Below are 15,014 nucleotides of genomic sequence, written 5' to 3'. Positions count from 1 at the left end.
AAGGGGATAATGCCGTGAATTTATTGCCCCACTCCTCTATTTACATACAAATAATTTTACAAGAACACGGTGGCACATTCGAACGTGAACTGCTTTTATGATTAGAGTTTTAATGAGGAAAAAAACCTAGAGGCTAAATATAGAGTTTTATTGGGCACTGTTTGGCTTGCAAGAAAAACATTTACAACTTTTTCAGGGCACCAATATATATATGGTTAATTTAGAGGAATATCATCATAATTGAATGTTCTAAATAAAAACTGAATAGGATTGGTTCAACTCATCTTTTTCTCTTGGGTTTAAAAAGTTTGAAAATTTTAGAAATATTTTCCTTTCCAAACTTTACCAAATAATTCCTGCAATCCAAACAGGGACTGAAGGTTAAAGAACACCAAAATCACCCAATGTTATTGGGAAAGCTATATGCTAGTACACTATTATTTCGTTAAAATTGTCTAGTTCATATTGTTACTTGAAATCCCTGACTATCAGAGAGGGAAGGAGAAACAACAAAGGGAGTCGCAATTCTCTATCAAGAAACTCCTGCCTGTGTTCTGCCCTCTAATTACAAACTGTTTTAGACTTGATCAGAAACTGCAGCCAAAAATTGATAAGAAGCCGTGGTAAAAATGAAGAACCGAAAAGCTTCAGGCACAACAAACTCACTCGTCATCCGCTTCGCTATTTTCACCACCAGCTACATTACCAAACCACGTATTTTGAAATGCACGGTCCCAGATCCATCCAGCTCTTATCTGTCGGATTTGCCTGAATCTAGCTGCAAAGCCAAGCCATCCACCAGGGGTTCCAGAACACTCCTCTTCGGATGCCATTCTAGATGATAAACTGCAATCTTTGACATCGGCAGAGTACGTCAAGACACATTTTCTAGGGAAGTTGATTGTGTGTACATCAAATGCAACTGAAAGTGGCCGCCCGAGGACTTGAACATAGCACATGCTGTATGCAAAAAACAAAGATCAGTTCTACTGTATTGGATGCTGTCAAATTGCAAGAAAAGGCAATACTTGTTCTAGGAATATAGCAGCATAAAAGTTTAAAAATGAAAGCAAAAGTTGTTGTTTCTGGAGGGACTGACCATATATAGTATAACCCATCCATTTCTTGTCTCTGAACCCTACCCAACAGCTCAATCTGCACAACCCCACCGATGCAGAGAACTGGCTGTGGTAGCTTGAATGTTTGCAAACAATTCTTCTGTTGGATGGCAAATCATTCATCAAGTTAAGAACTGGATAAAGTGGAAATTAAAATTATGTAAATATTATCAACATTCCACTGAAAAAAAAAAAAAAAAAAAAAAAAAAAAAAAAAATATATATATATATATATATATATATATATATATATATATATGTGTGTGTGTGAGAAAAGTGTATACGTGTAGCTAACTTAGCTACACCAACGGCTTAAAATACAGTGGGCCCCACATTGTTTGGGTGATGCAAACCATTCATTTGATGGGCCCTCACATAGATAAGGTGTGCCCAAAAAATCAGCTCTATAGGATCATCCCAACCCTACGATTTGTGGAGGCAAAATTGGACGTGTAAAAACCTTCAAAAATCTATCAATTTTTTCCTTCACAGTTTGAAGGGTTGGGATGATCCTATGGAGCTGATTTTTTGGGCACACCCTATCAATGTGACGGCCTATCAAATGAATGGTTTGGATCACCCAAATAATGTGGGCCCACTGTATTTTAAGCCGTCGGTGTAGCTAAGTTAGCTACACGTATGTGTAGCTTCACTTAACTCATATGTGTAGCTATATATATATATATATATATATATATATATATATATATATATATATACATATGTTTTTTGCCTATATTTATTGGCAAAAAACAGCTTCCAGTTCTCAACAACCGAAGTAATAGGCTCAAAAGCTTCTGTTTGTTCAGGTGGAATGGTACTTCCATATAGGTGCAGCATCTGGCTAGGAGTTTCCGGAGGCAAATTTATGGAAAGAAGGGAAAACAGTATGCCACACTGATCCCTCTCGAAGATCATTTGCCTATCTAAAAACACAAGCAAATGACATATATTATCCTACATATACATTGAGGATCTTATGTACTGAAGTGATGAAGTTTCGATCTTGAAGCTTTCTTTTCCTTTCAGTCTTTGACCATCTTCCTTCAATGATATCTTTCTCTCCCCAAGATATGTACTCATCCACAAGATGGAGGCAGGAATCACAAAAAGCAACACGCTCCAAACCACTCGTGGACTGAATTCCAAATCTGTCTACCAAATTTCAAATTTCAGGTAGTGTCAGACTCCCAAGGGATGAACCAACCATAGTCACATCTACCACCACAAGTACGCTCAACACCAACTCACATGGAATCATGAATCTATGCACCATTTGCACCTCTTCATTCTTAGTGACGGTTTCACTTCTTCCTCAAGAATAGCCCCATGCAGTACCCCAGCATACTTTATGCCAAGGCCAACCAAATTAGATGTAAGGCCCAATAAGGCCCTGCAAGTCGCACCTCTTGATGTCCCAAATCAATTTCTTACGAGCTGCAAAGCCTCGAGAACTGCCATGCTAATAGATTGCCTTGTCATACCCACGCTAAGCCTATACCTCATGACCCACTTACATCACAAGCAAGCCACCACAAAGTGCTATGGCCTTACCCAAATCGAAAGCCCACTTAATGTGAGGCACTACAGTGGCACTCTAATAAATCAAATCCTCTGACTTGGTTGCTTGAGCACTAGACTATACCACGAGCCAATGTGCAAGGCTGCAAGTTTTGCTCAGCTCAAAAACCTACCTAGACTGCGAGGCTCAATCGTGCCATGCTCCAATCCACCAAGTCATCCTTGCCATGAATCATACCAAGATGCTAAAAGCTGTCCCACATGGTAGACTCCGCACCAAGATTAGACTGCAACAATCGAGGTGGTCTCTCTCTCTCTCTCTCTCTCTCTCTCTCTCTCTCTCTCTCTCACACACACACACACACACACACACACACACACTAATGAATGGAAAAGTTTATTAAAACAGAGAGAAAAGGAATGCTGAGAGAGCAGAGTACAGATTACAAAGGAGGTAGAGATTAAGTTTTAAAAAAAGACGAGGTAGAGATTTCCCCACATAGAGCACCTCTACTCACTCCACACTAAGCAAACAATTCCGCGATTTCAGTCGCACTTTGAGAGATAAGAGAGAAAGAAAAGGAGAAGGAATAGGTGAAATCAGAATTCCATCGATAATGCTTGCTAATATCCACCTGCCTGGAGATTGCCCCTGCGCCCAATAGATGAATTAAGATGAATCTCCCTCAACCATTAGGCTTCCTTCCAGTCCATTCGAGAAAAATTTCGGGCCCGTGAGGAGGGCTTTAGCCTCTGCCTCACTTGAATAACCGCCCCCACCCAACCACCTAGGTACGGGTAGGGGCATCCATACAGCTTTGCCCTCCAAAGGTTCTCTAGAATCATACTAGAGATAACTATGCCTAATGCTAATCTACACACCCAATCCCGCTTGGCACTACATTGCAACATTGTGTCACACCCTTAGAAGCATGGAATCTTCCCTCAGGGTGCCGTTCTAGACTCCGAACCATGATTCGGCGCTCTTTAGGAAGGAGCTTCTAGGGAGAGCGATCCCGAAGAGATGGAAACCGCTCTCATGGCGCCCCAAACCTACTCCTATTACTCTATTAGTAACCCCATCACCAACTTACTTGCATCAAGCTCCTCCAATTGTTCAAAGTACTTCATTGGAGCAAGCACAGAGGTAAATCTTCAGAAGGCATGAAGAAATATGGCACCTGAGACAGCGATGGAACACGCAAAGACTCTGGGCTGCGCTGGAAGTTCTTTTCCTATAACTTATTTGGGGTTGCCTCTGGGGTTTGGAGTTCCAAGAGCAGGAATGTGGGATCCTATCATTCAAAGAATTGAGAGAAAATTGGCTACCTGGAAGAAGAAGAAGTACTTGTCGTTCGGAGGGAGAATCACGCTTATTAAAGCAGCTTTGGCTAACATGCCGGTCTACTATATGTCCATGTTCAGAATCCCGGCAAAGGTGGCGGCTCGGATAGAGAAATTACAACGTAATTTCCTTTGGGAAGGATCTGAGGAGGTGAATAGTCGATTGAAACATCTGCTAAAGTGGGAAACGGTCTGTCACTCCAAAAAGAAGGGGGGCCTTGGGATAGGAAAGATCAGATTACGCAATAAATCGCTAATGGGGAAATGGTTATGGAGATTTGGGATAGAGAAGGATGCTTTATGGCATGCTATCATTGGGGACAAATATGGATGAGGATGGGGTGACTGGGTATGCGGGGCACCATCAGGGCGAAAAGGGTCGAGGGCTTGGCGTTCGATACACTCGGTGTGGGATCATTTTAGCAAGCACATCAAATTCAAGGTGGGAGTCGGTGACTCTGTGCGGTTCTGGTGTGATTTATGGCTTGGTGAATCGCCCCTGTGCGACTCCTTTCCGATCTTATATAGCATTGCTTTTGATCATAATGCCAAGATATCAAACTACCTAATTCGTAACACTGAAACAGACGGGATTTTCTGGGACATAAGGATGAGAAGAAATCTCAAGCATAATGAGATTGATAGTTTCACGGTTCTTCTAGAATCGTTGAATTCTATTTATATGTCTGCTTATATGAAGGACGCCTGGATTTGGACCTCGGATTCGGAAGGTGCTTTTCTCTGTGAAATCGTTTTTTGAGATGCTGGATAAGGAACTTCCCAAAATACTCGCTGTGGAATTGTTGGAAATCATATATTCCACCTCGTGTCGCAGCTTTTGCATGGGCAGTATCGCATCGCTGTATTAATACTTGTGAGAGATTACAGTCCAAGAATGTCCAACTTGCCAGCTGGTGCATTTTGTGTGAAAAGTATGTGGAGAATCTGGATCACGTGCTACTATTATGCCCCTACTCCTCATCAGTTTGGATGGACATAATGAGATTCTGTGGAATGACTTGGGTATCATTTAATAGCATATCAGAAACTGTGAAGAGTTGGGGATGTGCATACAACGGATGTATAGGAGAAACGTTGTGGCTTTCTGTACCCTATGCCGTTATTTGGTTCATCTGGTTGGAACGAAATAATAGAATTTTCAATGGTAAATCTAGGGCAGCTCCATATATCTCCCTTACCATTAAGATTGCCATTATTCAGTGGGCGAAATGCAAGGGGGATCTCCCTTATTCGGTAGATCAGACCTTACGGAAGGCTCAAGTTGTATTCCGGGAAAGAAAAGTAGCAAATATTATAACCCCAAGATGGATCGCACCTCCCGACGGATTTTATAAGTTAAATTTTGATGGAAGTTCATTGGGAAATCCAGGCTTGGGCGGAATTGGGGGCGCGTTGTGTGATGCAAATGGGTTAATTATCATGACTTACTCAGGGCTGGTTGGGATGTGTGACGCAAATGAGGCTGAGACAAAATCCTTACTCTTCGGGCTGAGGTGGTATAAGTCTCATAACATGGGTCCTCTGATAGTAGAAGGGGATTCCACAAACATTATTGCGTGGGCTGGGGGCAAACGGGCTGGGCCATGGCGACTAGCAAGTACCATGGAAGAGATTAGAGACCTTATCCGAGATTTCCTCCCATCATTAAGGCATAGGAGACGAACAACAAATTCAATGGCGGATACCTGCGCAAGACGACCAGATACGGAAATAGCTTTCAACAATAACACGGGGATTACATAAGATTACATGCTTTCTTCTTTTCGTACAGTCACAGGGACAGCTTGTCCCGTGTGTCAATATGTAAGTTTTTACTGATGAAATGAAAGTTACCTTCTCCAAAAAAAAAATGAAGACGGCTAGACATTACTACTTTTTTATGTACTTAAATTTTGAAAGATTTATATGAACCCCCCCAAAACCAACCCCCTCCCGGCCGCCGCTGCACCCGCTTCGTGCTTCTATGGTCATAGCCAGTAACCCCAACTGCTCCCAATGCTAATTGGCTTGCTCGATGCTGCCTAATCTTCAACTCCAACTTGGCACACCCATCCCCACCATGCTTGTGTAGCTAAATGGCCGGCAAACTGGCTTGACCAGGCCAACACACTCAATCAAAGTTGGAGTCCGAAACAATAATCTAGATTCAACTTTCAAACTCATAAACTTTAAATCATCAACACCAAGGGAACTCTGGTCGATCTCTATCACTAACCTCAAACACTTCCCAAACAAGACAAAGTTTTATGCTTCATGCATGCAGGGGAATGTTGTAGAAACGTCGACAATATACTTTAAACAAGATCCTCTAATATGCAAACCACTTTTTTTTATTAGTACACATGCAAACCACTTATCATCCTCGTGAAAGGCCTCCGTAAAGAAACTTGCTTGATTTTGAGGACATCTCCCACCTCTACTTGCGACAGTAAGAATAAAGGACTGATCACCTTGTAGCATTCTCATGAGAGCTGAAATTACCATCTTGTAAATTCTTCTGATCCATGACCTGACCTCCCTTAGTGGTCATCTAGGAGAAACTGCTCCCATAAGGAACTTCAAAGACTTCTTCACAATACGTAATTGACAGTCAGACTTCCAAAATCTCAGGTAGAGTTTATCTACATCTCTTTAGGTCATGCATGAGACATCAAACATCTTGAAATATTCATGATACAATAACTAATAAAGGCCACAAAAGCAAAATAAACCATATTTTACCTACAGCTTCAGCTTCATACCTTTTGTGGAGAAATTTCCTAGTTTTGTTACCAACAATTGGAGAGGCATGACCACCTTTGATAATAATATAGGAAACACTAAGCTCATAATAATTCAACAAATTAGCTACAATGTAACATATGTTACAGCTACTACAAATATTTTACCCTTAAAAAAAAACAATAATAAAGATGACACAAGTAAAGATACGAGGCCCACGACCTTGAATTTCAGTACTCATCCCACCCATGTGAAACTATGATCTATCCATAAATATTCTCTACAATCTTATCTAGGGCCAATGTCCCCATAGGATAGTCTACAATAAAAACATACACTAATGATTTGTACAAACAAGCACTCATCCCAATCTCCATTCTCTCCCATGTATGCTTCTTGTAACTATTGATCTGTTATCCTCAGTTAAAAAATATACTTAGATTATATTCGCATGATCATACTTCACAAACATTCAAAAGAGACTGCAAAATCTTGAAATATTTGGAAAAAAAAAACAATACAACACACAGGCTTTTTGACTATTAATTAACATGCACAACATCTCTTTTTTAAACCTAATTCATGGAGCAACGAATGTCTATGTGTGTCTTCATGTAACGTTATAATGTGAAGAATGAAAATGGAGGATAACACTATCAAAATATACCAGTGAATGAGTCAGAAAATGCCCACCTTTAGCCTTAATAGTTTAATATTTATGTTGAAAGGGCATCTTGAAAGCTTTTTGGTAGAAATGGATTTTTCCCCAGTCCCAATGGAATGAAACAAATACCATAAGGTTCTGAATTGATTTATGTCATTTTGCAGTTTGCTCATTAACTGAGAACAGCTGTTTTTCTAACACGAAATAAAGATAACGAGTCTACAAGTTATTTCCTTTTTACCCTTTTATTGTATAAATCAGTGTTTAAAAACACGGATGCAATGTGGAACGTGGCCGAAGAAAATCCTAGTCGATTCAGCACGGTGCGGTCGAGTACTCAGTTGACATGGCCAGGGGCGGAGCCAGGAATTTACACTGGGGGGACTAATTTACACTTTGCTTGGATTGGTCATTGCGGGGCCACTTACTATTACAGATATTAATGAACGCCGGTAAATGTATTTCTGCTTTTTAGCGGCGTTAGTGGACGCCATTAAAACCCTTTTTGTTGCAGTGTATAAAAGGGATTTTGCAAGTCATTGTGTATGTGGGTGTGGGTGTGGGTGTGGGTGTAGGTGGTCGTGGTCGTGGTCGTGGTGGGCATGGCCACCCCCACGCTATATGTGGCTTCACCCCTGGACGTGGTCATAATTCGGGAGAGCCAAAGGAGTTTTTATTGACTCAGTAGGGCAAAACGCGGAAGGAGGATCGACGCAATGCGCAACGTGGCCAAGGTAAAAGGGAGTCGACGCGGACGCAGGGGAGTTTTAAAACTATGCTCTAAGATAAATAACATCCATAACATGTGACTATGTACGCAGAACACATCCTTCATTTAAAGGATCTACTTTCTCGATATGGAGTTTTGTGAAGGTTGTTCAATAAGCTAAAGGGATGAATACCCCCAAAAAAAAAAAAAACCAGTTGCAATACTGCAACTTTACCTGTGCCATTGGGAATTTAGGTGAGACATATGTCCAGATGAAGGTGTCATCAACAGATCTCTGACCTGCCATGACCTCATTCATGGTGTTGCTTGCCATGTCCACTACATGACCCATCTTAAATCGCACAGCCTGTGCTGAATATATAGGATTCCCATCCTGAAAAAATGCTGGAAAAAAAGAACATATAATTTTTCTAATTGTAATATATAAAATACCAAGGAATAGCAAAACCACCAAGGAAATAATAGAATCAGGTAAACGTGTATACTGAAAATATAACCTTGGAATGGCTGTATTTTGATTTCATCAACAATACATAACGTTGAAGTCAATCTATAATATAGTGCCTCAGGCACCTCAGGATCCTCTTCTCCTTTACTTGACCAATAAGAAGGTGTTCTACCCACCCTATCACTTGGATCCAGTGTGTTGTCAATATCCTCGTCTGGATAATTATCGGTGCTGGAGGCACCCATGGAATATTCAATACAATCCTTCATTTTCACAGGGGATGTGAGAGCTCGAGCTAAATGGGCATACACTCTGTGTTCTCTTTCCAGAATTTCCCATTCTAAATAATTACTAGTTCCAACTTCTACAGGCTCCATAGAATTACTTGGTTCAGTAACATGTGTGAAACACTCTGTTTCCGGAAACTTTTTGATGCACAGCTTCTTACAAAAACCATTTGCAATCACTGCAAAACATTTTAAACCAATTTCAGAATCTCGCCATTCCCAAAAAAAAAAGAATTTCAGTATCTCATCTAGGAACACAGCACATAACTCCCACAGTCCCGCACTAAAAGTAAATTCATCATTTACATAAAGATTATGCAAGACAGTAGCACATACTCATATCAATGATGATAAATTAGTAATAAGGTTTTCAGAAGATAAAAGGAGTTCTTTTATCCATCTTGATTCATTTTTGAAATGTGAAACAAGGTTTTAAAAAAGCCAAAAGAAGGGCCCCAAAATGGTCACCGGCATCAATAAATGCTAAACATGAACCTGAAAAATACTACCTAAAATATGTCTCTAACTTTTTCTCATTAATAAATTATCAAGTAGACATAAGAACATTTAAAATGAACAACTAGAACACCCCCTTCATCCAAAAAAAGAAAAAAAGAAAGGAAAAAAAAAATAGCAACGTCGCGAAGGATCATGCATATCATAATTGCATACTTTGAGGTTATACAAACACTTGAGAATCATAGTGGACTCTATAAGCACATATCTGACAGTATCTCCATTCCAATTTATGGTCACAGGTCAGTGGAATGATTAAACCACCTTATCCTAAATGAGAATTAAAAACAACTCTCATCAAACATCAGCAAAGCAAGATTGAGATTCACAACACGCTTTAGATATCATATCAACAGCTTAAAAGTAAACTCATTTAGTTTAAAGAGACAAATTTACTTTTGCAAGCGGATGACAAAAGCCAACTTGCTGGAAAGAACCTTTCAGAGATGGCAAAAGAAAGACTCGGTAAACAATTTTTTCACGATGAATAAGTTATGGGCATGATGATGGAAGGGAGGGTTGGGTTAGCGCTTAAATGTATGGAATGTCAATGTCAATAAAAAAAAAAACACTATCATAACTATTTAGAGAGTGTTCTAAAATTAAGCTCAGGTACAGTCAGGAGGAGGAACAAATATGCATCCAATGATGCCTTAAGACATAGTCACATGCTATGGGTGTTATTTAACGTAGAGAATGCCATGGACCCAATATTATGGAACTCTAAATCCAGCCCCCGACCCAATCTGCCTCTCTCAAATCGCAGCCCTCGTCTTCCCATCTAGGTCGTTGGGCATTTCTCCTCACAGTCACGAACAACCAAAAAGGTCTCTCTCTCTCTCTCTCTCTCTCTCTCTCTCTCTCTCTCTCTCTCTCTCTCTCCATGGATAGGGTTTATTAAACACATACCTTCTCCAAGCATTTTCTTTCCTTCAGTTCTTGTTTCTTCATATGTGAGGGCCGTCAGGTTCTTTTGTCCGGTGAGGCTAGGGTTTCAGTTCTTGGATTTCTAAGGGGTGGCGTGAGTTGGGTTCTTCTCTGAGTTTTGATTTTATTGTGATTTTCTAACACGAATCAGCAACAGAAGGATTAAGAAAAATTGCAGAGAGAAAAATATTACCTGTAGGAGATCCGTAGGTGCTGGTGGGGTTTTCTTTTCTGCTGATATCTGGATGGTGCTTTTATTTTGTTGGGTTCATTTTAGTGATTTCTTGTGCTTTTTCATTCTTTTTCGGGAACTTCTTTTAATTATGTTGGTGGTATTTCATTTCCTGTTAAAGTTTGCAAAAATTCCTGACATCCTAGACTCTGCACATCAGAAATCCTAGTCCATGACTGTCACATACAATTTGTGAGAGTTCACAAGACCTTTAAAATCCTGCACGACTAAACCCCACTTAAAAAGCTTATCACTGAAATCATCCAACAAGTAAGAATTCCCCCAAAGGCAAAGAGAGATAACATGATCCAATACAAAGTAAGCGCTTTCAAGTCCCATAGACTAACATTTTTATAAGGAAAGACAAATGCAAATTTATGCTCAACCAAACTATCATCATGGGATTAAACATATCTTCAAAGGGGGAAAAGGAAAAAGAATCTCACCAAATTGGCGCCAGGAGCGCGAGAGGCAACTAACACGCCCTATATCAGAAGGATGGTCCAAATACATAAGAACTTTGATCGACATGTCACATCCAAGCCACTCCAATAAATCACCCTCCATTTCTTGCCACTCAAAAACTAATGGCCATTTCTTCCCAAATCAATATCAACAAAAACAAAAGGTTCGATGATTTTTTCACTCCCCCCCCCCCCCGAGGATTATGCGCCCCCTTTTCACGTAATTTGACGTCAAAAAGCGTTAAAGTCTGCCACAATTCACGTGAAGAGGGGGGCGCATAATCCTACAGGGAGGTTAAAAAATCATCTCCCAAACAAAAACTGCTAACTTCAGAAAAGAAAAATATGGTAAATAAGTAAACAAATCCAGTACAACGAGATCGATGTTTCTTCCTAAGCCCTATCGCATCACAACATCATTAACAGACTGAATTTGAAAAAAGAAAAGAAAAAAGAAAGAAAGAATCTGAAGAAAGACAGAAGAAAATTCTTGTTGTAAGAAAAATATCCACATGATTATATCCACATAAAAAAAAAAGGAAGCTTTTGCACAATAAGATCCGAGCGAATGAGAAAAAGCCCCAAAAATCGATAAAATGGAAGAAAAAAGGTACCTCGTGAGGGCAAAAAGAGAAAATATCTGGAAACGTCGAAGAACCCTAAGACAAGAAAAACAATTGGGCGAAGGAAGCTATCGATCGATCGATAAATCGATTATGAGTAGCACCGACAGGCGACATTACATTCGGAGAGAAGTACAAGAAATGAAGAAAGAAGATTAAGAAGAGAGTATTGACATAAGACACCCCCTTATTTTGTCGTTTTGCTTCCTTCTGTTGTAATTGTGCATTCGTTGGCGAGTTGCCACGACACCACATGCCTGTGGTTGCTTTCTTCCGAATAAAAATCTCTCAGGGCCTGTTCAGTTGCGTGAAGGAAACGGAAAAGAAAAGAAAATGACATGGTAGAAAGAAATGGAAAGGAAAAGAAACTGCTAAGAAAGCAGTATGAGTGCGCATTCACTTACCAGGAAACAGAAAAGAAACAGCAGGAATGTGCATTCAGTTGCCAGGAAACGGAAAAGAAATAGCACAGAATATGTTCTTTACCAAATATAAAGCAAGTTACGTCCCCTAAGCCCTACCAAATAGTCCACTAACAGAAATAAATACTCAAAAAAACTAAGGAAGCAGATTTCCTCTACCTCCTAAAGAAGTCGATCTTGTTATGGATTTCCTCTACCTCCTTGAAGGATTTCCAACCTCAACAGTATGCAAAAGGAGCTTGTTATGGGAATATGTTCACAAGCTTCACAAGTGACAACTGGTCTTCAACAAAATGTAAGTGGCAGCTGGTCTTCTACACATGGCTTGGTAAAAATAATTCCCAAATCCAAAAGTTTGCCTGTGCTTGGAGTACTCGAAATCATTCTCTATAGCAAGTATGTAGAACTGTGGATTCCAAATACTATAGCTATGGAGTTGTGAACCTTGTATCCAAATTGTTTAACAAACCATGCTAATGCAATTAAAGAGGCTATGTTGGTCGTTTGAGCACAATCCTGATTTCCACTCTAATGTTCATCTCTGGGCATCTATCTATTTGGAGTCGGTTCTTGTTATTCAAGATATTAGTGGAACTCATTTAATTTGTTAACATCAAAAGAGACACTTGAGGCTCTTTATTGCATTCGATTCAACTTTATACAATTATACAAGTGGCAGCCATCAGAGACATGCAATTGCCAGGTTGCTAACCAAATCCCCAAGTTACACATGCACAAGCCGTGGACTTATCTACTCACAGAAACTGTTTGGAGATGAGGGATGGGATCAGAAAAGACAAAAATAGATGGCAACATTCATTTAATGGCCATGAAAGCTACGCACTTTGGACCTATCTATACTCACAGCTTTGGACTTATCTAAGCTAAGCTAAGCAGTTACACTTGCACAAGCCTTGGACTTATCTAGTCACAGCTTCGTTAGATTTGGGCGCAACTTAGACGGAAGTCTCGGAAAGGAAAATGAAATCCGACTAAATTTCACGGATTTGAAACGGCGGAAATGGCCTTGCCACGCGAGATAAGTGGGATTCTCCACGTGAGACGTGCAAAATCCTAGCGCTTTCCGTCTCTCGCCAACAAAACGACCATTTAAGCTCGTTTCCACGGAAAAGGCCTCCCTTTTCCGTTTCTTTTCCGTTTCAAGGGCGCAACTGAACATACCCTCAAAGTTAAAATGACACAAATACCCTCAGTTTCTTTCCAAAATGATGAGGAAGCAAAAGTAGAGGTGGGTCCATAGGTGTCTGGTGATCCTAGCCATTTATGTCCTAGGCCCCATAATTCATGGGTTACATATTGAAAATCTCATCCACAAGGCAATCCTAACCTTTGATTTGTTGAGACTTTTGTACAATTGTTTTCTTACATTTTTTAACCATCATTTTACATTAGAAATTATAAGGTGGCTATGTGTGTATTTTGTACGGAAAATTTGTGGGACCCACCTATTTAAATTATCTAAACCGTTCATTTGTTTCTTCCTGATGTAGATAAGCCATAGCCCCAAAATCTTCTCATTTTAACCTTACCTAGTGTGAAATGGACCGCTCAGAAAATTAAAATAATGACAGTCTATGAAAAGGGATTTGTTAGCGTCCATCACAAAGGGCATTTCACGGATGGGCTGTTGCATGTGAGAGCACCCACCTCATGAATAAAGACAAAATCTGTTGAAAAGTGAGCCAATGTGGCTGCTCTCACATGCAACAGCCCATCTGCAAAATGCCTTCTGCGAATTACGCTAGCAAATCCCGAAAGGAAAAAGAGTTTTTGGGCATGAGCCATATATGAGGACTAATGAATGATTGATTAGATCATCCAAATAAGTGAACCCAGTGTCCATTTTCTGTTTGAGTTTTTATATGGTGTAAGGCCTCACAACAATACCGTAGGGGTACCACCCTTGATACCGTAGGGTCAGGGTGGCAAACGGGTCGCGAAAATTGTTGGCCCAGCGTGGCCCTTGGGCCGTGCCGGCACGGCACAATTTCGTCACGGGTCGTGCCGTGCCGGCACGTTTCGGTACGTAACGGTTATTTTTTTTTCAAACAAGTGTGTTCTCGGACTTCCGAGAATGCACTTGTTGAAAAAATTAGAAAAATTTGCATGTCATTTATGAAAGTAATTTAAAAACAAAGATCGATTGTGCCCGGAATATTTATCCAGGAACCCGGGCGGCACCTTAAAATTTTATTAATATAGAAAATTATTAGAGGAGGACATAGAACCTTGCCTCTAACCCACCACCATACAAGAAAAAAAAAGAAAAAAAATGAAGTACAAATACATTGTGAAGTACAAGTAGAAATTAACGACTTAAAAATTTGAATCCTCATATTTCTTCAGGTGAGTCGGTTGAGTCATCTTCTCTTCTGTCTTGTGCTCTATCATCTGCATCCAACCAGTCCTTGAGACACACGCATACCTCTACTATTTTTGGTGACATTCTGTTCCGTGTGTCATCTAAAACCCTGTTACTTGCACTAAAAGCATACTCCGATGCTACTGTGGACACCGTGACGGTTAGTAGATCACGTGCCATGGCGGATAGTACTGTATAACTTTTTTCATGTTCTTTTCACCATGTCAAAACATCAAAACTCTCTCATTCATCAGGATTAAGGTAGCTTGAATAATCATTTTCTAGATATAATGATAGCTCATCAGAAGATGTACTAGCACTATTTCTAGGTCTTTTTTGATTTATTAGTGACCAAAGTGGGTTATTTCTAGGTTGGAGTTTTGTGAAGAACTCGGTCTTCTATGTCCATGTTCTGTCTCATACAATGCTGTAGACACCCCATTTTGACCTGACCTCCAATTTCCCCCAAATTCGAACCAATCCCAAAGGTCGAGTAAAATTCCGAAATCAAGTGAGGTCCCGAAGCCAATTCCTAATGTCCGAAGCCTGACTCTTAGATTGAAAAACCTAAAGTTGAACCCTGAACATCCCAA

The 15,014-nt window shown here is 40.1% G+C and overlaps 1 protein-coding gene across 3 annotated transcripts; it reads right to left on the bottom strand.

The window, feature by feature from the left end:
• Window positions 1-407: 407 nt before the first annotated feature.
• Window positions 408-11,765, bottom strand: LOC143888138 (F-box protein At4g00755-like). Of its 3 annotated transcripts, none has more exons than XM_077392458.1 (6): window positions 11,608-11,765; window positions 10,976-11,113; window positions 8,617-9,033; window positions 8,334-8,503; window positions 1,100-1,218; window positions 408-960 (listed from the first exon to the last, which is right to left on the bottom strand). In XM_077392458.1, the coding sequence occupies exons 2-6, from the start codon at window positions 11,094-11,096 to the stop codon at window positions 663-665; spliced, it is 1,125 nt and encodes a 374-aa protein (XP_077248573.1). In that variant the 5' UTR covers window positions 11,097-11,113; window positions 11,608-11,765; the 3' UTR covers window positions 408-662. The 3 variants fall into 3 exon arrangements, with proteins under 3 accessions (XP_077248573.1, XP_077248574.1, XP_077248575.1); XM_077392459.1 differs by having other exon boundaries at window positions 10,976-11,014; window positions 11,608-11,756; XM_077392460.1 differs by lacking the exon at window positions 10,976-11,113 and having other exon boundaries at window positions 11,608-11,757.
• Between the last annotated feature and the right edge of the window lie 3,249 nt (window positions 11,766-15,014).

The sequence above is a fragment of the Tasmannia lanceolata genome, unplaced genomic scaffold, assembly GCF_043159265.1.
Source record: "Tasmannia lanceolata isolate RefF3 unplaced genomic scaffold, GAP_Taslan_0.1 ptg000012l, whole genome shotgun sequence".
Taxonomy (NCBI): domain Eukaryota; kingdom Viridiplantae; phylum Streptophyta; class Magnoliopsida; order Canellales; family Winteraceae; genus Tasmannia; species Tasmannia lanceolata.
The sequence above is the reverse complement of the archived record's forward strand: the minus strand, read 5'-3'. Positions and strand labels throughout refer to the sequence as shown.